Here is a 26,708-nt window from a genome sequence, read left to right as displayed (position 1 = left end):
TATTTTATTTTATTTTATTTTCATTGGAGTTCAAAATGATTAGATTTAGAGTAAATTTAGAAATTTTAAACATAATGCAATTATAATATAGAAATTAATAAAATGTGATAAAAATTAATAATGACGGTTAATAAAATATGATGGTCATTGATTCTCATTGATTACTATCGGAGGATGGATGGATTAAACTAAATGCGGATGGGGCGGTGTCATTTAATAATGTGAATGCATCGATTAGAGATGTGTTTAGGGACTCAGATGCAAGGTGGTTATGTGGCTATACTATGTTATCGGGCAAGGATACAATTTTTAAAATTGAAATTAGATCTATCTTAGAAAGCCTTCGCATAGCTTGGGATAAGAGTTTTAGACAAATAGAGTTGGGATGTGATAATGCATTACTAATTTATTCTCTTTTGGCTAGTAATGCTGTTAATAGTAAAATGGTGGAATTAACAATTGGTTCATGGAATGCTACACCACGAGTGGGAAGTTTGAGTACATCATGTGTTGATATCTCATAATAAAACTATGAATTACATGACCAAATTAGTTGCCACCCTACTTGTTAATTTACAATTGGTTGTTGCTCCATATTTTAATAGAGGATCGCAATAATCCTTAAAACTATAAAAATGTGTGAATGTAATGGCATAATCATTGTTTAATTTCTAAAAAAATTTATGTGTATATCTACAAAATTCTTAATATGAAAAATTTTATATAAATATAATATCTGAAACATAATTATAACTCGTAAATGTTCAAATATAATACAATTATACAAACATATAAATCTAATTTCGAGCTATAATTTCGGCATAAATTTGCTCTTTTGACTTTGTTTGACTTTTATAACATAGATTGAGCTTGAAACCACAATTTATGCAAACTCATCAACAATCCATTTATAGATAGGCTTTTAAATAAATAAAAACATGAAAAATCCCTGATTTTATTTATTTTTACTATATTTTAAAGTAAATTTATTAAAATTTTGGGAGTTAAGTGAAATGGTAAGTATATCTTCTATTTTAATTAGTAGTTGATGGTTCAATTCTCACTTTAAGTATAGAACAACTTTAAAACTCGTGACCAACATTTACCTCCTCAATGAATTTTTAAAATGCGGAGAATTAATTACTGAATTTACTCGTATAGTTATTAATTTTTAAATTTATAAAAAAAGTAGAGACACCAATTTTAAATATAAAAAATAAAAACAACTAAATTCACAAAAATCATAAATAAAAAATAATATATCTTTTAAGAAAATTAACAATTTTATTTTCATATTTTTCTCCTTCTCCTTCTCCTTCTCCTTCCACAATAAAACCCCCCTCACTTCTCCTTAATTTAATTCCACCATTAAACCTGTCCATTGTCGTCTCCTTTTCCAAACAATCAAAAGATTCAGAACCCACTCTTTTCGACCATGGCAGTATCAACATTCTCTTTTGCTTTGAGCCTTGCCATTTTCTCAATCTGGGCCGTTGATGCAGCTCACCACCATGCGACAGCGCCGTCCCCTTCTTCTTCTTCTTCATCCTCCTCTTCCTCCACTGTGGACTGCTCGACTCTGATACTGAACATGGCGGATTGTTTGTCGTTCGTGTCAAGTGGGAGCGAGGTGTCGAAACCGGAAGGAAGTTGCTGTTCTGGATTGAAAACCGTGTTGAAAACGGGCCCTGAGTGTTTATGTGAGGCATTTAAGAGCAGTGCTTCAATGGGTGTTTCATTGAATGTCACTAAGGCCTCCACTTTGCCTGCTGCTTGTAAAGTTTCTGCTCCTTCTTCTACTAACTGCGCTGGTAAGTAACTTTGCTACTACTTCATGCATTCATTCATTCAACAAAAGAAAAAGAAAAAACAGATTTTGGGTTATAGTGTTGAGGACTAATTAGTACTAATATTGTTGTTTGTGTTTTTGATAGCATCTGTCACTCCAGCTGGTGCCCCAGGTACGTGTTCTGATAAATCTGATCTTTAATATATAACTGTATACATATTACAGTATTACGGTGAACAAATTGTTGCGAGAGACAAGAACCTCTAAAGGATTAGTAATAGTATAATAAGCTGGTTTTGAGCAAAACGATTTCATGTTTGAGATCTGATCCTACAAGGGTCTTATAATTTTTTGAGCAAACGTATTTATTTGTGCAGTGATCAAATTGTTAGGAACACTCGTTTGTTCAAATTGATTTGTTTAATTCGATTAAATAAATTATTAAAAAAATTTAAAAATAGATTCAATTACTAGTTTAACTGGTTAGTACGGATTTGTGGATCAGTAGAATTATATCTTTTTTCATACTGGTACCTGGGCTGGTCCAGTCCAATTCTCAAAAACAGTTTGTTAACATTTGTTAGCAAAATTTCATAAATGTCGGGTGGATGTTTGGATTTTTTTGTAATCAATATAAACTTTAGCAGGTTGATGAAGTTCTTTATGACCCTTTATAATTCCTTGGCAAATTTGCAGATGTGGAACCATCAGCAACAGCAGGTGCACCCACAACATTCTCTGCAGCAAATGAGGTAGCACCAACACCAGCTCCCGGAATCTCAGGCTCTGCGGTGCTTTCGGTTTCGGCCGGATCTATTGTCGTAGGCATTATAAGTATGTTCGTCTCGGGCTACGTACTACGTTAAAAACGTTACGGATTATTGGACATGAGAGAGAGAGAGAGAGAGAGAGAGAGAGAGAGAGAGATTATTGTTTATTGATGTGTGGTTGTAATAGATTTATGTTTCATTTTGTGGGGTTATTGGAAACTCTTTGAGCTTTGGACCATCCTCTAAAATTTAGTGCTATAGTGTTCTATATTTGTTTCCCATTTATTTCTCTACTAAATTGAACCCTGAGAAGGTATTTTCCCCCTCAATTTAATATCCATAATTGATTTTTTGTACTAGTGTCACGGGATTATTATTCTCTTTTGCAAAGATTTATTCGAATAGACCTCTTTGTGGGATTTCAATAGTAGATTTGGGTTTGGATTAATGACGAATTTTGACATTTAAATTCTTATTTTGTTAGAAGAAAAAGAAAAAAAAATTGGTTTGTAAAAGATTGACAATTTCTCATTCTTTTTGGCCGAAAATCAAAAGGAGATTGTGAAAAGTTGAGAGTGGCTTATTGAAATGAGAAGATGGCCTACGATTGTCCCCTTTGATCTAGGAGGAAATAAAATATATATATGGAGATAAAAAAGATAAAAATAATCATCAAATAGTCAAGTGTAATGTTAACGTATATTGTATTTTTAAGGGGAGGATTCAAGTTCGAATCTTGAAGATAATATCATTGAGAGGAACAACCACAAACCCTACACATATCATACATATATTATTTTGATAGGTTATTTATATGACATTTTCAAAATAAATATTACCATATTTTACTCACAATTAATTATATGCATTTAAAACTGTTTAAATTAACCTAAAAAAATTATAAACTGATAAAAAAAACCTGAGACAACTATATCTATATATCCATAAAATGGTGAACAATCACCAACTCTGACTCGCGGGAAGTGTTTTGTATTCTTGTAGAAATTGGGTCATCTAGGATCGAAGGTAAGAAGTGGAGTCCACGAGGATCCCATCGACATTCGACTCGTGGTTATGGTTAATCTCTTGTCGGAACATTTCCTCTTTCTGCCACTCTTCCCATCTTTCGTCTGACCTGTCACCCTCCAATATCCTGACAACTTCGGACATCTTTGGTCGTTTTGTTGGGGTGCCTTGAGTGCAAAAAAGAGCTACCTGGATTAGCTGTACTACTTCGTGACCAATGTCATTACCCTGAAGATCGGCATCAACCAACGTTTCTAACCTTTTGTATTTCAGAAGCCCTTTTACCTGAAAAATTTTAGCACCGGGAAAAGTAATGAAGACAAAAATCACTTGGTTCGGTACTAAGCTTAACTTGAGTTTTAATGTAATTACGGTCGATAAAGATGTGAATCTTAGTGGCATAAGAAATCAATATCAAGATTATAGCCAACTTGTTAGTTAAGAGTTGCTGTGAAACAAGCCAAGCCCCGGAAGGAGTGATAAGGGAGTGGACACTCTTTCAACATTGAATGAAAAACAATAAACAAACCGAAGACATCAGATTTGTTTAAGGACTTCTGTTTCCCTAAGTCTATGTAGACTGACTCAGTGACAAATGTCCATTATTTTTAATACTTACAATAAATGATCTTAATCTATACAATACTCAATTTCCTCACCTTTACAGTTCGAAAAATGATACTCTCGTCATTAAATTCATCCCTTGTGAATTTAGCAAGTAAAACCACAACACACAAAGTTTTACTATCTATATGCACTCATATAATAATGTTCATCACAAAGATAAATTAAGTGATTAATTCTTTTAGTACAATAACCTATATAGTACTCTCAATTATATATAATATTTCGAGACTTCCTAAAATAAGATGATCTATATCAATCCCTATTAAAAAGCAATAGAATAAGCTAAATGCAATATATTAGTGATCCGATTGGATCCATTCTCTAAAATATATTTTCTTAAGTGATATAATTTTCATTCATGAATGAAATATCATCTATATAATCAGCACAACCATAAATCGCCCAAATTACAAATATGAAAACTATTTCAAATAACTCGAGTGGGGCCACACCTTAGCACTTAGTTACCGGTTCATATTTTTCAACTCAACTTATTAGATAACTTTCTCAAACACCATTTGCTTGGAATCAAGTTGCATTTGAATCAACGCAACCACCTAAAGCATGCTTCATGGTGTAAGCAAAATTAATGAACAAAAATTGTTATACTATATGTCGATAACGATAATAGGAATGATCGCAAAGAAATTCACTATTGTTTGAAAAACAACGATACAATAGGTTTTCAACTACACACATTTTAAAGGTTAAACAACCATGTTATAATCAATCCTATATAGTTTCAACTTGTGTAGCATGATCCTCGGGCCGTAGCTCACCACACATCCCCTATTTTACCTCTCTATTTTACTTTTTTAATAAGTAAGTTGTATCTCGAACTTTTCAAGCCGGATGAATTGGGATTTGGGTGACACAATTCTAATAGAAATTATCCTAGGAGACTCACCCTTATTCGATATTCACACCATGGGCAAAGTTAGAAAATTTTTTTAGGGGGTTCGAAATTAAATTGTAATTTTTACGATAGTAAAAATACAATTTCACCATTTCAATAGCTTCTATCTTTTTAATTTTTAAAAGATTAAATAAAAATTTTATCATTTTTAGAGGATCAAGGTATAATTTTATTTTTACTAATTTAAAATTTTTGAAGAATGTAAATAAAAAAAATTATTTTAAGGAGGCCGGATACCTACGAGTACCTGGTTTCGCCCTTGATTCACACTCAAATTTGAGTACCGTAGGATAGAATCTCCCTATCAACTATTTCTATATTTAATGTTTCCATTTAAGCCTTGTAGAGAAAACATGGTTAAGTTTCAACTCTTTTCTAATTATTGGCGTTTGCATTTTCACCTCGCAAGTAAAATAAAATTAAGCTTCGTTCTGTAAGAGTGGTGGTTCTGCCACCGCATTTAGTGTATTGCCTTTGGCTAACCAAGTGAAGCGATAGTTAGATATAATTAAAACACTAGACAAGACTGATAAGTCAAACTTTGAAATGCATCATCGAGAAAAGCATAATAAGAAGACATTACTCACCCAATCAAGCAACATGACATCATCATCATTTGCAGACCGAGCAAGATCAAAAGCCCGCTGTCCTGTAATGAGTTCAAGAAGCATGACACCGTAGCTAAAAACGTCAGTTTTCTCCGATGATTTTCCAGTTGATAGGTATTCAGGAGCTATAAAACCAATTGTGCCACGAACAGCAGTTGTGACGTGAGTATCTTTGCTGTCCATTAGTTTGGCCAGCCAAAAGTCTCCGACGACTGCTTCAAATTCTTCATCCAACAATATATTTGCAGCCTTTGCATCACGGTGTATTATCTTAGGGTCACAATGATCATGCAAATATGCAAGCCCCCTTGCAGCTCCTAATGCAATCCGTTTCCTGATAGCCCAATCAAGTGGTGCTTGAGATTCCGGACGCTCTAGACAATGTAAAAACCAGATCAATAGAAGAACATACATATAAAAAATGGCAAACCTAATACAGAGAGCATGGCACAAGCAGGAAACATGTGAGTAAAGAAATAAACAAGGAGACAACAGCCGTACCTCTTAAACAGGATGCAACGCTACCATTAACCATAAAGGGGTAGACTAGCAGCCGTTCAGTAGGGGTCATGCAAAAGCCACGAAGATGTAATAGATTCTGATGCACGGCCACACTTGTCATTTCCACCTCCGTTTGGAACTGCAACTCTCCACCTAGAGTGCGCTCCTGCCTCAGTCTTTTTACTGCCACTAGAGAACCATCAGCTAAGCGACCTTTGTAAACTTTACCAAAACCACCTCTACCCAGAATGTTTTTATTGCTAAAATTATCCGTTGCCACTTGTAGTTCACGTAAAGAAAACCTCTTAAGTTGTCCTAGATGAACTTCTGGGTCCTCCTCAGCTGTAAAGAAAACTAGAAGAAAGTAAATACAAGCACACGATGACATAAAGTCAATTAAAAATAAAACCATCTTTTGATAAACCACTAACCAGGGACATCAAAGAAATGATCTTGTGGTTTCTTTTTTAGCCACCAAGCAAGTACAATTGCGGGAGCAGCAAACAGCAGGGCAATGCCAGCAGCAACTCCTCCAGCAGTAGCACCAGTGGCACTATTACCTGCAAGAATGAAATTAGATAAATCTAGATACTGTTTACACAAAACACCTGTATCACGAATATTCGCAACTATTAACATCTGGTACCAACACCAATGGAGCAGGCAGCATTTCAACTGAGAGAACTAGTGGGCTAGGGAATCAGAATGTTCTAGCTCACCAAGGAACCTAAAGCCATCCTAGGTACTATTGTAATCAGATTTTAGATCTGAGCTCAAAGGCACCTTCTTAAAAAACAGACGCAGATGTAAAAAAGCTGAGGATGAGCAATATACTCAAATCTACATCAATTTTTCATATGATACAGGTACATGGTAATACCAAAAAAATTGCGAATGCAAAGAAAAATACAAAGGAATATTTCAATTCCCAATAAAATACAAATAAAAGTGAAGCAGGCCCCAAAGTTAAAGCACAATTAAAAGCTAATAATAATAACAATAATTATTATTAATAACGGTCAGGAATCGTAGCTTTTGAAGCTTGCCCAGAGTAGATGGAATGTGTCCGGTTAAAGTATTCAAGTAAAGATCCAAGCTCACTAAGTTGGTCAAATTTCCAAGATCCTCTGGGATTAAACCAGATATGTTATTACTATAAAGCTCCCTGTCATAAAAAAAATTGGTAATCTTCAGCAAAAGAAGTTCAATAGAAGCACATAACCCATGCATGTATCTATGAAAATGAAACCAAGTCCAATGGAAAGATGACAACAGATACAAACCATTGTGCAATGACAAAAGCTTAGAACATCATTGTTTACAACTATTTCTACTAGTATACCTGAGTAACTCAGACATTCTGGTCAGTTTTGGTCACTAGGATGACAAAAGCATGCTGGTGTTTTGTTTTTCCTTTATGCATGTCTCAATATTCTAACAATGAGAGGTAGCATGTAAGAAATGAGTTGTCTATTTTGGGGTCAACCAAAAATAGACTAGGCCTAAACTATCGACTTACAAATTCTGCAAATCCAGAAGCTGTCCAAGCTGTGGAACCAAATGACCAGACAGATTTGCATTCCCGAGATCCCTAAATTGAGAAGGAAGAAAGCGTTTACTATGTCAAACTAGAAAAGCCAAAAGAAACACAAAAGCAGTAGTAATATGAGATATAAACTTACACTCTTGTTAAACTATTTTCACTATTACATGTAACATGAAGCCATGTGCAAGGATTAACAAGGGTCGGGTTCCAACTTTGCAAAACGTTATTAGGATCAGCCAAATTGTTCTTCAATGCATTCAAAGCATCACCTGTTTCATACAAAAATAAAGCAACTGATCATTGAAGGTCGCATACGATCATTCTCCAGTCGAGTCAATTACTGCATCCAAGCTAACTGAAGTTTAAAACAAACAGTCAACCTTATGCCACTGCTAAACCATTTGCAAAGTTCAAACAAGAAAATTAGAGGAAACAATCATGACGAACCTTCCTTATTTCCTGCAACTCTGAAAACCAAATCCAACACCAAAATCAACAGTAAACAAACGGAGATTAACCACTCCATCATTCTAATTCCGGCTATCTTCCATTATAACCAAAAAGTAATACAACCAAATATTTAATGGCTTAAATAAGCAAGCACCTAAAAGAAGAGTTAAAAAGTAAATTTGAAGCCAAAAAAAGTAATATTCTCACAGCTCTACCATTGATGACCAATGTGAGTATCAGATTCTTCTTGGTCATCTTTAGAAAGCTTAAGCCATTATTATATTGAAGCCTTCAGATTTTATAAAATTAATAATATAAACATAAAACAAAGAAAACACCAGTAGTATTTTTTGAACAATCTCATTATAAGTTTTAATCATATCTATTCTTTTTTAGTACAATGTCTAAAATTATTTATAGCTATTTTCTAACCCATACATAGGAGGATAATGTGCCTTAATAGATTCAAGCTTAGGTCCTTCTCTATCTGCAACAATACTGAAGTCAATCGAGTTAAAACTCAACAGGCAAAAAACAAAAAACAATTTATTTTGAGAGAAATTTGTACTAAGTTTATTTTTCCGAAAATTAACACAAAATAAATGAGAAAAATATTTTTCGTCTAACTTTTTTATATCAAATAAACAGACCTTAAATATATATATAATTACATTATCGAAATTGCTGCATTTATTGAGAAAGTGAATAACTATTTTTAAAAGTAAAAAATGTTAAAAAAATATCCCCAGAAAATTACAAGATCATTATTTAACGTGTAATAATTTTAAAACCAACATAATATCAAAATTAAGACATTATTAATAGTTGAATGACAGTTAGGTACGTTTCATCTAATTCTAATACTTTAACTATTTAATTAGGATGTTTTTAAAATGAAAAACCAATTTAGAGTAAGAGTATATTTGATGAAATTAACTTTAATTTAGAATAAGAGATTTTTTATTTTTAAATAAAAATAAAATTATTTTTTGATTTTTTTTATATATTTTAGGGATAAATCTCAAAATTATATATGAACTTTAGTTTAGTATGTAATTTTATACACAATTTGTTGGAGATAAACCCGATTAAACAACGAATAAGTAAAATAATGAAGAAATTAAAAAAATTGAACATAAATATTTTACGTGAAAAAATCTCTCCGAAGAGGATAAAAAACTACAGGTAAAGATAATTATATTATAACGGTAAAAAAAAGAGTACAAAGATGGAGATAAAACTAAACCCCGAAACTCGCAACAAGAACCCTCAAAACGTAAACACAAAATTCTCTAAAAGCTTGTAAAAGCTAATACCTAAATGTGTAATTGGTTGAGTTTTCAAAAGTTGTAAAAGGCATATTTATATGCTAAATTCGTAGGTCAAATAATATTAAAATAATCTACACTAACCGGAGTTCGACTAAAATAAGTACTCAGAGTTTAACTTGGAGAAGAAAATCGAGAAAATTGCATGACACGTTGCCACATTACGATGTCCCCTATCGTGTTGTTGTGATGTCATTTCTGATTTTCCCTATTTTCGTCGTCACGACGTCGCTCTTTGTTTGTGCCTAAATTTGACTGAAATGCGAGGCATACTCCGCAAATCTCCATCTTGACTCGTATTTCCAGAACATCTTCTTTGCCAAAGCCTGCCATAGGCCTATCTCGAACTATGCAGTATATTAATTGAGTCAAAATTGTGCTTAGAAGCTGGAAGACTTCTAATCTTCAACTTGTGCACTGCCAAATCAAAACTGACCTGGGTTTGATTTTCAGGAATGTAGTGCCTTATCTTTTCAAAGCTTCCACCAAATAGAGAACCACTCTTATATGAAACGGTCATACATTTTTCCCTCCTATGACCTAGTTGCCTTTGCTTTAAATGAGTTAAATTCGACTCCCTAACGAACAAGGGACATCCGATTTCACTTATCACTGTTGATCCTTCCAAAACATAAAGATTGCCAATCTTTTTACCTTTCATCAAAACGAGAGTCCACAAGATAGTTTAATGTTGTTTGACTTGATGTTAAGTTTATAACCCTTCAAGTTCAAAATTCTCAAGGAGATGAGATTTTTCTTTAAGTCAGGCACATGCCTGACATCTGACAGTGTCTTAATTGTCTCGTCATGCATCTTGATCTGAATAGTATTAGTATCAGTTGTCTTACTGGGTGAACCACTCCCCATGCACACAACTCCACCTTCAATTAAATTGTATGTGGAGAACCAAATCCTGTTGGGACACATGTGGGAAGAACACCCCGAATCCAAGATTCACTCGGTTGTAAGCTCAGAGCTTTCACTTGTTGACACCAACAAGAAGCCATCACCCTTGTCATTGGCCAAATTAGCACCAGCTAAATCTTCTTCATTGCTCTCAGCAGCCCTTTTATTTCACAGTTTGTAACAATCTGCCTTAACGTAACCTAACTTCTTACAATAGCGACATCTTTTGTCTCGCTTCCCTAATGCTACCAAAACTGAGGCTTGCCTATCTGACTTGCTATCTGAACCGAACTCATTTTCAAGTTTGTCTTTGCTCAATAAATGACCCTTCATATCCTTGAATGAGAGGTTATCTTTACCATAGATCAGGGTCTCCCTGAAAGACTTGTATGAAGGGGGTAAATAGCATAATAATAACCTTCATTGTCAATCTGAACCTCAACATTTTTTAAGTCATTCAAAAGAGTAATAAACTGACCGATGTGACATTTAAGGTGCTCACTTTCATTCATGCTGAATGTGTATAGACTTTGTTTCAACACCAATCGATTAGCTAAAAACTTTGTCGCATAAAGGGTTTCTAACATTTTCCATACGGTGGATATCATTTTCTCCATCAAAACCTCCTGCAATACATTATTTGTTATACATAATTGAATCATGGATAAAGCTTTTTTATCTAGCCTATCTCATTTTGATTTATCCATGTCTGCAGGCTTCTTCTCTGTAAGGATCTTTTCAAGATTGCTTTGAATCAAAATTTTCATTATTCAAACTTGCTACAGATTGAAATTTTTGATGCCATCGAATTTATCAATATCAAACCTTGTTGCTACCATCTCTGAACAGGTCGAATGCAAAAATCGAACTAGATCTGATACTGGTTTGTTGAGGATAATCTCAAGTAAACAATGAACAAATAAAATAACGAAGAAATTGAAAAGATCAAACACAAATATTTTACATGGAAAAACCCTTCCAAAGAGGATAAAAAAATCACGGGTAAAGTTAATTTCACTATAACAGCAAAAATGAAGAGTACAAAGATGGAGATAAAACTAAACCCTGAAACCCAAAATAAAAACCCTCAAAACATAAACACAATATTCTTTGAAAGTTTGTAAAAGTTAATACCTAAATGTGTAATGGGTTAATTTTTCTAAGGTTGTAAAAGGCCTATTTATAAGTTAAATTCATAGGTTAAATAATATTAAAATAATCTATATTAACAAGAGTTTGACTAAAACAAATACTCAGAGTTTAACTAGAAGAAAAAAAATTGAGAAAATTGTATTACACATCGCCACATCGCGGCGTCCCCTGTCTTATCGCCACGTGTCATTTCTGGTTCTCCCCTATTTTCATCGTCACATCATCGCAACATTGTTTATGCCTAAATTTGACCAAAATGCAAGGCATACTCCACATAAACTTTGATTTTGTGTAATTTTATACATGAAATTTTGATTTGGTCCAATCCTCACAAACTATTAACACTATTATTGATATAACATCATTTTATGTTTATTTATTGCATATACAAATAATTATATTTATCAATTATAAAAATAATTTGATGTATTTATTTCTTCAAATATGTATACTTGAATCAAAATGAAAGTTTCATGTATACTTTTGAACTCAATTAAAGTTTTATGTGTATAATTGCATTAAATCAAAATTTATATATCAAACTGCACATTGAATTAAAGTTCATGTATAATTTTGAGATTTGCCTCCCTTTTTCTTTTTAAGTTATGACTTACACCTTTATCAATTGCTCTGAACAAAATCAATCATTACAAGCACTAAACTCAATAAGTAACTTAGAAACTAAGTAAACTCAAACTAACTATAATTAGAATAAAAACAACTAATTAAAAGTAACTATAACTTATAAGAAAATTTGGTTTAGAAAACAGTGTTTTTAGGCACAACGAAAATTTAAATTTTTTCTTAAAATCAAGCATTGTGATCTTTATAGCAATAAACCCTTAACTGAATTATTACATATGCTTTGTACAAGGCAGTCTAAGTTGTTTCTCATCTTTCTATCAAACGGTCTTTTCTACTATTCTCAAACCTTGAATAGTTTTGAATGTGTGCTCAAACAAAACGAACTGAATACACAGAATGAATTTTTTTTTTTACTTTTTGTATAAAAGTTAATTCTCTTTATGGGAATTAGAAACTATAAGCTTTCACAAAAAAATAGAATTTATTCTTATAAATAAATTTTCACTATTTTTCAAGAGAATAATGACACTCAATTAATTGTGTTTTGAGTTAGCTCATAGTTCCTATTTATAAAAAAAATATACAAGATTTTTGCTTGAATGATGGCAATTAAATAATAATATTTTAATAGAAAATATAGTATAGAGGCAATGACAACCTTAAGGTGTACTAGGGTTTGCACCCCTCATCCTTTAGAATGGGCTTCCAGGCCTATCTCGTGTATTGGGTACAATTATATGTGTTATTTGAACTTTTATCCAACACTTATAATTTATTCAACTCAATAACTATTTTCTATTTCTCAAAATATTAATTAATTAAATTATTTTCTCAACCCAAATCTAATTCCATTAAAGTCATGACAACTTTACCGTATTAGAATCTATGAGGAAATATATTTAATTGTCTCATTCAATAAAACTATGATGATTAATGTAGCGACGTAAAATTTTTCTTTGGGTCGCTCACTGAGGCGATTTATTGAAAATTTGAAAACCGACTTTCGATTTTATTAAAAAAGGGAATCGCCACCGATCTTTTTTCTAGGTATGATCGGACACCTAATAAATTTATTTTTTAAACAAAAAGAAGGCCAAGTTTAGGTCTACGTCAAAAGCCAAAAAAAATTAGGGTTCGGGAGTCGGTTACGCACGAGGAAGGTATTAGCACCCTCGCGACGCCCAAAATTGGTATCTCGTTCAACATGTGTTGTCTTAATTTTTGAAAATCCGAGTTCAATATAACATTTAATCATGACCCGATCAAAACACGAGAATTTTTATAATTTCAATTTCTTTTGAGAAGGACATTCCGTTTTTAACACGAGTCGATGATATTCACCCAACATAGCAGTGAAATCAACGACTTAATGTTAAATCGGCACGTTGCCTTATTTATTGAAATTAATTTAAAGACATGAATGAAAATATTTCTAGATAGAACAAATAAAAGTAAAAGGAAACTAAAATTGATGTTGCACTATGGTATGAACTACTATGCTAAATTCGGGACGGACGAATAATAATAAAAAGTTAAGAATATATGAAACAGATAATATTTAAAACATTAACAATATACATGCGATAGTAATAATATAAAACAATGATAATGCATATGGTATTAAACGTAATAATAGTGTTAAACACTAAATAAAAACAATAAATGTATATATATACATGAATATATAATAGTACGTAAGGTGACGAAAAACATAATATTAATAATACTAATAACGCTACGTACATACACCTATTAAGATATATACAATAATAGGCATTAATGGTGCATTAATAGTATTGAAAATATATATATGATATATAAAAGGATAACATAAAAAAATATATACATAATACAAAGTTAAGAATAATATATAAAATATATATACATAATATCTATTAAAAGAATATACACATAATATATATATGCATGTATAAAAAAATAACCATATATTTAAAAAGAATTATTAACAATGTTACATAAAAGTATATATATATATGAATGTTAAGATATTAATTAAAACTAAAACTAATACTAATAGTAGTAAAACCAATAATATAATATAATATAATATAAAAACAAAACACAATAGTAATAATACGAGGATTAGTAATGGGAATAGTTATAATGAAAATAAAAGTAATACTAAATATAACAATAGTGTTAATAATAAGTATAATGATAAATATAATGATATACGAAAATAATACTATATACACAAAATATATATATACACGTATAGTAAAATATATGTACTAATATTAATAATAAATATAATAGGAATAAAAATAAATATAATAATAATATATATACAATATGGTATTAAAAAATATGTATATATATAATAGTATTTCAGAATATGTACATAAGATAATATAAAATATATACATGAAATAATATAAGAAATATACAACTAATAACATTAAAAATATATACATAATATATATAATATATACAATATATACGTATGATAATAAAAAAACTATTAATATGTACATGTATATCTATATATACATATTAAGTGAAAATGCTAATACTAATAATATTAATAATAAATATAATATTAAATATATATGCATATAATAGTAAGAAACGAAACATTAAAAATATATATAGCTAAATATAATATAATAATAATATATAAAAATAATAGTGATAACAATACTATATATAACATGATTAATATTTAAAGCTGAATTAAATAGCAAAAATAATATGAAATTCAGGGTAAATACGAAAAATAAATGAAAAAAGACTGAAATTGGATTAAAATCAAAGCTTTGGGGCGAATTTTAAAAAGAAATAAAGGGAAAAGGACTAAATCCAATGCGCAAACAAAGAAGAGGGACTAAATCGGGCAATAAACCCTCCCTCCAAAATGTGCAACATTGCAAGGGGCCTGATTGGAAAACGCAACAAATTATAGGGCTAGATTGAAAGCACAATAAATTTGATTGCAAAACCATAAAAAAACGGAGGGGTTAAAAGTGCAATTAGCCCATCCAATGAAAAAACACGCGGATCCTGGCGGGTCAGGTTGGATTGGTCCGACCTAGGGCAAAATAGCGTCGTTTTATGCCCTGGGATTTAATGCCAAAACGGCACCGTTTTTAAGCACTATAAATAGTCTAAAAATCAGGAAAAAAAATCATTTGTAACCAAATCAGAAAAAAAAAGGAGAGAGAGGCAGAGCTGGGGCGATTTCCGGTGGAAAGTCCGGCCACCGTCCGGTCGTAAAGTGGTAATGAAATAAAATTTTAGGTACCTACTTTGACAAAAAAAAAGTTTTAATTTTAAGTACCTAAATGGGAAAATTTGCATTATTTTAATATCTATTTTTTATATAATCCTTAATTTATGTGATTTGATTAAACTTTAAAAATTTGGTATAATATAACAGAATATATACAATAGTAGATTAGTTGGAGATTTGATTTTTTTTATTGGGTAACCTTGAAGGTTATTTAATTATTAATAAGTTTACGTTTTAGTTATTTAATTTTAAAAATTTATAAAACTGTTATTAAGTTATTTATTAGTTTTTATTTAAATCAATAAATCACCGGGATGTCAAAATTATTGTTATATGGCTTTCTTTATTCTCACCTCAGACACCAATCGAAAGGGTAAACTTTCCCTCCTTTTCTATAGTTTAATTTTTTTCATGAAATAATTTTGGACGTCATAAATTTACAAATCAAAATCCAAATGGTTTTCTTCTCTAGTCTTTTGACATCATCCATTAGATTAGCTTAGATTTAAGGTATGTTCTACTCGTCGATGGGTACTACTCATAGTATTGATCATCGAATTGTTGCTCAAAACTTATATTAATATGTTTTTAATTTTCAATATAAAGGAATCTAAAATTCTTATCCACCAGTTAATTTGTAATTGAATTTTTATTTATTGACCAAATGCCTCATTTTTTTTTAATTCAAATCAAACAGTCTTTTAACTTAATCCAAAACAGAACCTTAAAAGAATAAATGAGAAATCTCCTTTTACTTTAATAAAACAAGAGGTTTGCTTACTGAGTTTTTCTTTGAACTGAATTTAAAATTGTTCAAATTATATAATTGTCAATTACTGATATTGACAAACGACCCAAAACAATTATCGGCTAGACTTTAGAGTGACTTAAATAAAAATATAATAATTTAATGGCGTTATGTGTAATTTACCTTTTTTATTTTAGTCTGAGATGAACTTTTCATAGGACGTTCAAGCTATCATGTTATATAGACGTGATAGGAAAGAGAAAAAAAATGGGAAAAAAGAAGAAGCCCAAGCAACTATAAGAAGGTTAAATTATTTAATTAGTTCAAATAGTTGTTCACATAATGATTCTTAAAAGATAAGATTTAATATGTTTTGTTATGATTTTAGAAGAAAAAAATATAACAAAAAAGAATGATTCATATTGAAACTTCTTATATTATCCCATTTTCATTATTCTCATATCTTTATTGTTAATTTGCAAAAATCTCTTATTATTATGATTATTATGAAAACAAAGAAAACTATAGTAAGAACAAAATAATAGAGTATACAAAAATGAAAGTATAATTTAATTTATATTTGGGATATTAAAAAATTTATACAGGTCCTCTATTTATAATATTTCAATCACCATAGATTACAAAAACACAAATAAGAGAATTAAGGTACACTAAATTCTTTATGGGTTATATAAAGGTAAATTCTTTACGGGTTTTGGGAGTTATATGGACACTTATTTATCAATGGATTTATAACACTCCCTTTTGGATATTTATCAACGAAATTAAAAACTTATTAGGAAAAACTTGTGTAATAAAAACTTAATGAAGAAAAAAGTGTAAACAATCTCCTATTATAAGCTGTCTCATTAAAAATCCTTACCAAAAAAACTCAGTGAGACAAAACCTTAAGAAAAAATACAGCATATTTTAGACACCTCAAATGACAACACCATAATACATCTTTGAACCACACATTCCAATATTGCATATTAGTCTTCAAAACGTTGTGGTCCACAATGCACTAATAAAAAGATCAGAATGTGATTGCTGTCGAGTTTCGAAACCAAAAACTCTTCAATTTCTTAGTTTTTACCTTAAATTAAAGTTTATAAATCCAATCATGACTCTATTGAAGCAAAATAATCATGTTGCATTAGAAGAGGCAAAAATGGTAAATTTTTTAAACTTATAATTTAAGTTAGTAGTTACTCCCTGTTATTATTTAATTTTAGTGTTAATTTTTTTAAATTGTTCAACATAAAACATTGATTATTTTGCTTGTGTTATTTACAAATGAAATATAAACTTTCCAATATCAAATGAGTAACAATTCAGAGCGCTACTAGACGCAGCTAATTTTTTTAAAGGTGACGGAAATACCTTATTTTCAATGTGGCCGTCGCTGCTTACAACCATCGAGAAAAGGTGGAGACCAGATACCTTTACCTTCTGCTTTTCAAGCATGGCATCTTCGAAAATTTTTAATGTGGTAACTCATTTATAGTATGTATTCCCGTAAACAGTCAACGCTAACATTTCGGTTTTTGTCAGTTTTTTTTTATAGCACCTAATGTTTTTCTTGACTGCTGCAGTTGGCAACCCTATAAAAAGAAAAGAACCACCTCCATACATTTACCATAAATTACAACAACATAAAAATGGGGCCAAAGAAAAAATTGAAAAGAGGAGGAAAAACCTGAGACACCCATATTGTATATCCACAAAATGGTGAACAATGCACCAACTCTGACCCGCCAGAGGTGTTTTGTATTTTTGTAGAAATGGGGTCATCTAGGACCGGATAATTCGTCTGGTCGGAGGTAAGAAGTGGAGTCTGCAATGATCCAATCAGCATTCTGTTGGTGGTTATGGTTAAACTCTTGCCGGAACATTTCCTCTTTCTGCCACTCTTCCCATCTTTCGGCTAAGCCATCACCCTCCAACATCCTGACCACTTCGGACATCTTTGGTCGTTCCATTGGGGTGCCTTGAGTGCATAAAAGAGCTACCTGGATTAGCTGTTCTACTTCATGGTCTATGTAATTACCCTGAAGATCAGCATCAACCAACGTTTCTAACCTCCTGTCTTTCAGAAGCCCTTTTACCTGAAATTTTTCAGCACCCAAGAAAATAATGAAACAAAAACCACTTGGTCCAATACTAAGCTTAACTTGAGTTTTAATATAATTATGGTCAGTAAAGATGTGAATCTTAGTGGCATAAGAAATCAATATCAAGATTATAGTAACTTATTACATAAGATTCTCAAATATCATTAGTTATGAATCAAGTTACACTCGGATCAATGCAACCACCCAAAGCATGCTTCACGGTGTAAGCAAAATTAATGAACAGAAAGTATTCTAGGAGCCTTCACCCTTACCCGACACTCACACTCAAATCCGAGTAACATAGGATAGAATCTCCCTATAAACTATTTCTATATTTAATGTTTCGCTCTTCGCCTTGTAGAGAAAACATTGTTAAGTTTCAACTCTTTCACCAGCTTTTGCATTTTCACCTAGCAAGGAAAATAAAATTAAGCTTCGTTCTTTAAGAGTGGTGGTTCTGCTATACCATCTTTAGTGTATTGCTTTTGGCTAACCAAGTGATGCGATAATTAGATAATTAAAACACTAGACAAGACTGATAAGTCAAACTTTGAAATGCATCATCAAGAAAAGCATAATAAGAAGAAAGTACTTACCCAATCAAGCAACATGACATCATCATCATTTGCAAGCCGAGCTAGATCGAAAGCCCTCTGTCCTGTAATGAGTTCAAGAAGCATGACACCGTAGCCAAAAACATCAGTTTTCTCTGATGACTTTCCAGTTGATAGGTATTCAGGAGCTATATGACCAATTGTGCCACGAACAGCAGTTGTGACGTGAGTATCTTTGTAGTCCATTAATTTGGCCAGCCCAAAGTCTCCGACAACTGCTTCAAATTCCTCATCCAACAATATATTTGCAGCCTTTACATCACGGTGTATAATCTTAGGGTCACAATGATCATGCAAATATGAAAGCCCCCTTGCAGCTCCTAATGCAATCCGTTTCCTTATAGCCCAATCAAGTGGTGCTTGAGATTCCGGACGCTCTAGACAATGTAAAAATCAGATCAATAGATAGTCCATTGTAACAAGAGTTCAAAAAGTATTTGGCATCCACAAATTTCTAACAATTCCACTTCGATTCAAAGAGAATCCACATTCACCAAGCACATGAATTTAAAAATAACAAATGTTATAATACAAGTTTCCAGTAGGTGATCAGTAGCCCAGAATATCATCTCAAACTGAAGAAGCAAAAGAGAAGATATTTGATAATTGAGGCTAACAATAGATTTAATAATTAACAGTCAGAAAAAAATTGGCAACCTGAAGAACATACATATGATAAATGGTGCACCTAATACAGAGAGCATAGCACAAATGCGAAACATGAGACTAAAGAAATAAACGAGGAGAAAACAGCCGGTACCTCTTAAACAGGATGCAACGCTACCATTAACCATAAAGGGATAGACTAGCAGCCGTTCAGTAGGGGTCATGCAAAAGCCATGAAGACGTAATAGATTCCGATGCACAGCCATACTTATCATTTCCACCTCTGTTTGGAACTGCAACTCTCCACCTTGAGTGCGCTCCTCCTTCAGTCTTTTTACTGCCACTAGAGAACCATCAGCTAAGCGACCTTTATAAACTTTACCAAAACCACCTCTACCCAGAATGTTTTTGTTGCTAAAATTATCCGCTGCCACTTGTAGTTCACGTAAAGAAAACCTCTTAAGTTGTCCTAGATGAACTTCTGGGTCCTCCTCAGCTGTAAAGAAAATTAGAAGAAAGTAAATACAAGCGCATGACATAAAATCAATTAAAAATAAAACTATCTTTTGATAAATCACTAACCAGGTACATCAAAGAAATGATCTTGTGGTTTCTTTTTTCGCCACCAAACAAGTACAATTGCGGGAGCAGCAAACAGCAGGGCAGCACCAGCAGCAACACCTCCAGCAATAGCACCGGTGGCACTATTACCTGCAAGTAATGAAACTAGATAAATCTAGATACTGTTAATACAACACACCTGCATCATGAATATTCGCAACTATTAACATGTATCAACACCAATGGAGCAGGCAACATTTCAACTGAGAGAACTAGTGGGCTAGGGGATCAGAGGGACATATAATGTTCTAGCTCACCAAGGAACCTAAAGCCATCTCAGGCAATATTATAATCAGATTTTAGATCTGAGCTCAAAGGCACCTTCTTAAAAAACAGACCCAGATGTAAAAAAGCTCAGGATCAGCAATATACCAGAAAACTTGCAAATGCAAAGAAAAATACAAAGGAATATCTCAACAACTCCCAATCAAATATCTATATAAATACAAATAAAAGTGAAGCAGGCCTCAAAGTTAAGCACAATTAAAAGCTAATAATAATTAATAATAATAATAATAAAATCGAGAACAAACCTGATGGAATTGGAGCCGTAGGTGTGATAGGAGGCGGCGGAGCAGGTGGAGGATTATTCAACCGATTATTAGCAAAACTGTGAACAAAAGAAGCAGCAATTCAAGAGGCTGGCCTAAGAGTACAGATATGATAAAACAGTGTAGATGAGGATCTGAAGTTAGGGTGAGAGAAACAAGAAATAGCATAAGAGAAAAACCTGATGGGAGTGAAGAGTGAAAAGGAACCATTAACTGGAATATCTCCTTCTAGCTTATTGTTTGAAAGATCCCTGCATGGCATAATACAACATCCCGCACCATTAATAAATTGTTCTTGTAGCAAAGGTTAAACAACTAATGTGTGAAAAAGAAAAACAAAAATCTAACAGCAGCACTCACAGCACTTGCAGTGACATAATAGTAGTTAAGGGCATAGGAATCTGTCCTGCCAACGTGTTGTTGTTGAGACGCCTACTCCACAGAAAGAAAACATCAAAATATTGCATATTGATAAGATGACTAGATATGTAACTTAAAAGAACACATGCTAAGTGAAGCCTGCTACACAAAGAACCATTTCTATAGTGCCCACATCAACCAAGCACCATTGGCCTCGCAACTTATCAGACCAAAGAACCATTTCTATAGTGCCCACATCAACCAAGCACCATTGGCCTCGCAACTTATCAGACTTAAACCACATGACACTCACATCAGATGGGTATGGCTATTACAGCCTGGAGACTTTTTGGACTTACATTAGAAGTGAAAAGGGAACACTTATATCTACAAAAATTATAAATAAACACATACGTTCTTAGTAAAAATACAATATACTGGTCCAGTTCAGTAGCAATATATCAAGACATAAAAAGGCATTCTACATATGCTAAAACACATAACTAGAAAGGAAGAGCGCAAAGAAATTAAGTAAATTAACCAAAAAAAATGTAAAACTTTCTCGTACAGGAATCGTAGTTTTTGAAGCTTGCCCAGAGTAGATGGAATGTGTCCGGTTAAAGTATTCAAGTAAAGATCCAAGCTCACTAAATTCGTCAAATTTCCAAGATCCTCGGGGATTATACCAGATATGTTATTACTATAAAGCTCCCTGTCCCAAAAAATTTAGTAATTCATCAGCAGAAGAAGTTCAATAGAAGCACATAATTCAAGAATGTATCTATGAAAAATGCAACCGAATCAAATGGAATGCAACCATCTTCAAGATTAAGATCACATAACAGATAAAAACCAATGTGTAGTGACAAAAGCAGAGAGCATCGTTGTTTACAACTAGTTCTACTTTTTCTAGGGTGAAGTATACCCTGAGTAACTCAGACATTCTGGAATGTTTTGGTTATTGGGTTTTACCTAGTCAGGAATTTAAGAAGAAGTATTCTGAATGAAGTTATTCACTGCAACCAAATCATGGAAAATAATCTGAAGGAAGTCCTAAACAATCAAAAACATCATTAGCTATTTGGCAAAGCATGCCAGTGCTTTGTTTTTCCTTTATTTATTTACCTTTTACTGCTTTCAATAATTCTAACAATGTGAGGCACAATGTAAGAGACGAGTTTCTTTTTTTCTTTTTTCTTTCTTTTTTTTTTTTTTTTTTTTGTATATCTAGGCCTAAATTTATTGACTTACAAATATTGCAAATTCAGAAGCTCTCCAAGCTGTGGAACCAATTGACCAGATAGATTTGCATTCCCAAGATCCCTAAATTGAAAAAAAAAAAAAAGAAGAGGGAAAGCATTTACTATGTCAAATGAGAAAACAGAAAAAAAAACACACACACACACACACACACAAAAGCAGTAGTAAAATGATATATAAATAAACTTACACTCTTGTTACACTATTTTCACTATTACATGTAACATGAAACCATGTGCAAGGATTAACAAGGGTTGAGTCCCAACTTTGCAAAACGCTATTAGGGTCAGCCAAATTGTTCTTCAACGCATTCAAAGCATCACCTGTTTCGTACAAAAATAAAGCAACTGATTATTGAAGGTCGTGTAACATCATTCTCGGCAGGCAGAAATCAGCAAATATTATATAATATATGTAAGTATATTTATTACAATGAAATAACCATAGGAACATGAACTGGTAAGTGTTTCCATTTGCAACAACAGAAAGCAGTCAAAACAGAAAATCGGGTAAAGAACATTTATTTCATCAAATAAACAGATAACAACAAAGAAGTTAAAATCATATCATGAAAACATTTAAAATATTGTAAAGCGCTAAAGCTCCACTATAACTTGAAAGATTCAACACAACAAACAGAGTTCAAGAAGACATCAGACATGGATGAAGACAACGCATTGGTTAATTTAACCAAAACTGAATATCGAGAATTAGAACGTAAAATTGTATCGAAAACTTTCGCATAAATTAGTAAGTGTGCAAGTATCTCTCCAGTCAAGCCAATTACAGCACCAAAGCTAATTGAAATTTAAAACAAACAGTCAACCTTATGCCACTGCTAAACCAATCCAATAGCTACTAAATTCATCTAATTTGAATCATATACATTAAATTTAACAACAATTCCATTTGCAAAGTTCAAAGTTCAGACAAGAAAATAAGAGGAAAAAATCATGACGAACCTTCCGCATTTCCTGAAACTCTGAAAACCAAATCCAACACCAAAATCAACTGTAAACAAACGGAGATTAACCGCTCCATCATTCTAATTCCGACTATCAAAGAGCAAAATCTCACATATTGATCGTTAGCCGAATCAAGTAGCAAAAAAAAAACTAAAGAAGAAATTAACAAAAGATGAAATTCAAAAACACTCTCTCTGAACTAAAAAAAAAAGGTTAGATTAAAAATTCCAGAAAGTTCTTGGCTTCACTCTCTCTAGTTATCGTCTAGAAAGTAATTACAGTATTTTTTTCTTTTTAAGCTCCGAGTATTATGAAAGAAAATGGAGAGAAAGAGAGGGAAATTTTAGTGTTTGGTAAGAGGGAAAACGAAAGAAAAGGAAGGAAAATTTAGTGTTTGTTGGTTTAGTCAAAAGTAGTTCGATTAGGCACCACTCACCAATGTGTTTTCAAATTAAAAAAACCAAATAACTACATTATCGTAATTAGTGCATTTAGTGATAAAAGGGAATAATTATTCTTTTTAGAAGTAAAAAATATGAAATAATAATTAATTTTTTTCCCCAATGAAGCTTTGACACTTATGGTAAAAAGATTTCTTCAATCATTCTCAATTTTAATCTTGATCAAATTGGTCCTTTTTTAAAAAATCGTAAGAATTTAGTTCTTGTCAATTATAAAAGTGAGAAGTTAAAAGACAATCTATTATGGTATTAATCGTACATTTGTGTAAATGTGTAAAACTTGAGGTTAAATTTGTTGATATTTTAATTAAGATCAAAGTGATAAAATATATAAGTATTGAGGGCTAAATTTATTATTACATCAATCAAAATTATGTACAATTGATATAAGACTTTAATGTCATGATAATTGTACTTAGTTGCTTACTTTCAAATTTGATAGGGATTAAACTGCTCCATTTTTTTTTGGTTCGATGGAGTAATTTGCTTAATTTCAAAATTGAAAGGGAGTAGAAAAGCCTTTTTATCTTAAAAAAAATGAGTTTTTGTATTTAGGCTTGAATCTTAACATGAGTAATTCAATGGATCTCCAATTCCATCATATGTAATTGAGTATGTATAATTGTCCTTGTAATTATATTCTATTTGAACTTTAAAAGTTTATCTTTAAAAAAAAGCAAATAATTAAAGATATTAGTAATGTTTTTTTTTGTCACTCGACAATGAAAAATTACAAAATATTATCAAATAATTTGATTTTCTTTTTGTATGTTTCTCTTACTTATGAAATGAAAAGATTACGTGGTAATTTTAAAATTGACATAATAATAAAATTAATTATTAATGTTTACATATTGTGTGAATTGAATTTTAATTTTTTAAAAAATTAGCGCTCAATATTTAGATATTATTTAATTCAGCCCAATTTCTAAAAAAATATAAAAATAAATTTAAAAATTCAAAAAATATTATTTTTTAATTTTTCTCTACATTAAATAATTAACAAAAGTTGTGTTCTTTTAATACTGTGAAAAATAAAATAAAATAACACACAAATTTTATGTGGAAACCCTTTCGGGAAAAAAACCACGGGCAGAGGAGAAGAAAATTCACTATATCGAAAATTTGAATCCAATACAAGAGGAATAGACTATGTCTATTTATAGGCTTGTAAAGCCATATTCTAGTAGGATTGAAACACCTTATCATAATCAATATAAAATAGATAGAGTTTGATAAGGTTTAAAAACCTTATTCTAAAATAAAATAAAAGAAGTCTAGTTCTATATTAATTTTACTTTTATTTTATTTTCCATCGTATTTTATTAAATAAGAATTCAGGTCACTTAATTCTAACAATCTCGACCTTGACACAAATTCTCAATGAACAAGTTCTTCATCGCGAACTTTTAATGAACAAGTTCTCCACCTCTTCCATAAAACCCCTTAAGGGTTTAACTTCAACAATGAACACCAACCAAGTCTAAGCAATGCTCAAACTTGGTTATAGGAAGTGACTTAGTCATCATATCTGCAGGATTTTCATGAGTACTAATTTTGCTCACAACAATATCACCACGAGAAATAATATCACGAACAAAATGATACCGAACATCAATATGTTTTGTTCTCTCATGAAACATTTGATCTTTTGTAAGGAAGATGACACTCTGACTGTCACAAAATACTGTACTGATTTGAAGGTCTTCATTGAGTTCACTAAATAGTCCCTTCAACCAAATAGCTTCTTTACAAGCCTCAGTAATCGCCATGTACTCAGCTTCAGTGGTAGACAAAGCGACTGTAGTTTGCAAAGTGGCTTTCCAACTAATTGCACAACCTCCGATTGTAAAGACGTAACCTGTGAGAGATCTTCTTCTATCAAGGTCTCCAGAAAAATCAGCATCAACATCCCCTATGACTCCATCTTTAGTTCTTCCAAACTGTAAGCAAACATCAGTAGTGCCCCGTAAGTATCTTAAAATCCACTAAACTGCTTTCCAATATTCTTTACCGGGATTTGCCATGTATCTGCTAACTACACTGACTGCATATGATAAATCTGGACGTGAGCAAACCATAGCATACATGAGAGATCCCATTGCACTAGAGTATGGAACATGTGACATGTACTCAATCTCATCATCTGATTATGGAGACAAAGCCGATAAAAGTCTGAAATGGGCTGCTAAAGGAGTACTAACAGGCTTAGCACTCTGCATATTGAACCTACAAAGAACTTTCTCAATGTACCCCTTCTGACTTAGGTACAATTTACTTGATTTTCTATCTCTGAGAATCTCCATACCAAGTATCTTCTTTGCTGGTCCTAAATCTTTCATCTCAAATTCTTCACTTAGTTGGGCTTTGACCTTTTTTATCTCTCCTTTATCTTTTGCTGCTATCAACATGTCATCAACATAAAGAAGTAGATACACAAAATAACCATCACTGTTTTTCTTAAAGTAAACACAACTGTCTAAACTACTTCTTTTGAAATCATGAGAAGTCATAAAGGAATCAAACCTCGTGTACCACTGTCTTGGTGGCTGTTTTTCAAATTGTAAAGGGACTTTCTCAGCAAGCAAACATAGTCCTCTTTTTCTGAGACTATAAAACCCTCTGGTTGTTGCATGTAAATATCCTCCTCAAGTTCTCCATGCAGAAATACAGTTTTTACATCTAATTGCTCAAGTTTCAAATCATGCATGGCCACAATACCAAACAAAGCTCGAATCGAACTATGCTTAACAACTGAAGATAACACATCTGTAAAGTCCACTACTGGAATTTGACTATAACCTTTTGCAACAAGCCATGCTTTATATCTGGGTTCTTCAACTCCTGGAGTCCCTTCTTTCTTTTTAAACACCCATTTACAACGAACAACCTTTTTACATTTAGGAAGTTTCACAATGTCTCATGTTCTGTTTTTGTGGAGTGATTCCATCTCT

At 32.0% G+C, this 26,708-nt stretch overlaps 2 protein-coding genes and 1 pseudogene across 3 annotated transcripts; 1 reads left to right on the top strand and 2 right to left on the bottom strand.

Annotated features, from left to right (window-relative positions):
- The first annotated feature begins 1,282 nt into the window (after nucleotides 1-1,282).
- Nucleotides 1,283-2,888, top strand: LOC107949189 (non-specific lipid transfer protein GPI-anchored 31). Its single transcript, XM_016883917.2, has 3 exons — nucleotides 1,283-1,811; nucleotides 1,935-1,961; nucleotides 2,486-2,888. The coding sequence occupies exons 1-3, from the start codon at nucleotides 1,436-1,438 to the stop codon at nucleotides 2,653-2,655; spliced, it is 573 nt and encodes a 190-aa protein (XP_016739406.2). The 5' UTR covers nucleotides 1,283-1,435; the 3' UTR covers nucleotides 2,656-2,888.
- Nucleotides 2,889-3,443: 555 nt separating this feature from the next.
- On the bottom strand, nucleotides 3,444-8,371 carry LOC107949188 (BRASSINOSTEROID INSENSITIVE 1-associated receptor kinase 1-like; annotated as a pseudogene).
- Nucleotides 8,372-17,488: 9,117 nt separating this feature from the next.
- On the bottom strand, nucleotides 17,489-23,765 carry LOC107949187 (BRASSINOSTEROID INSENSITIVE 1-associated receptor kinase 1). Of its 2 annotated transcripts, none has more exons than XM_016883916.2 (12): nucleotides 23,291-23,765; nucleotides 22,519-22,651; nucleotides 22,320-22,391; nucleotides 21,637-21,780; nucleotides 21,069-21,140; nucleotides 20,888-20,959; nucleotides 20,691-20,767; nucleotides 20,119-20,247; nucleotides 19,691-20,032; nucleotides 18,913-19,307; nucleotides 17,902-18,310; nucleotides 17,489-17,806 (listed from the first exon to the last, which is right to left on the bottom strand). In XM_016883916.2, the coding sequence occupies exons 1-11, from the start codon at nucleotides 23,370-23,372 to the stop codon at nucleotides 17,993-17,995; spliced, it is 1,836 nt and encodes a 611-aa protein (XP_016739405.2). In that variant the 5' UTR covers nucleotides 23,373-23,765; the 3' UTR covers nucleotides 17,489-17,806; nucleotides 17,902-17,992. The 2 variants fall into 2 exon arrangements, with proteins under 2 accessions (XP_016739405.2, XP_040967529.1); XM_041111595.1 differs by having other exon boundaries at nucleotides 20,119-20,262; nucleotides 23,291-23,728.
- Nucleotides 23,766-26,708: the final 2,943 nt, after the last annotated feature.

The sequence above is a fragment of the Gossypium hirsutum genome, chromosome A04 (assembly GCF_007990345.1).
Source record: "Gossypium hirsutum isolate 1008001.06 chromosome A04, Gossypium_hirsutum_v2.1, whole genome shotgun sequence".
NCBI classification, from domain to species: domain Eukaryota; kingdom Viridiplantae; phylum Streptophyta; class Magnoliopsida; order Malvales; family Malvaceae; genus Gossypium; species Gossypium hirsutum.
The sequence above is the reverse complement of the archived record's forward strand: the minus strand, read 5'-3'. Positions and strand labels throughout refer to the sequence as shown.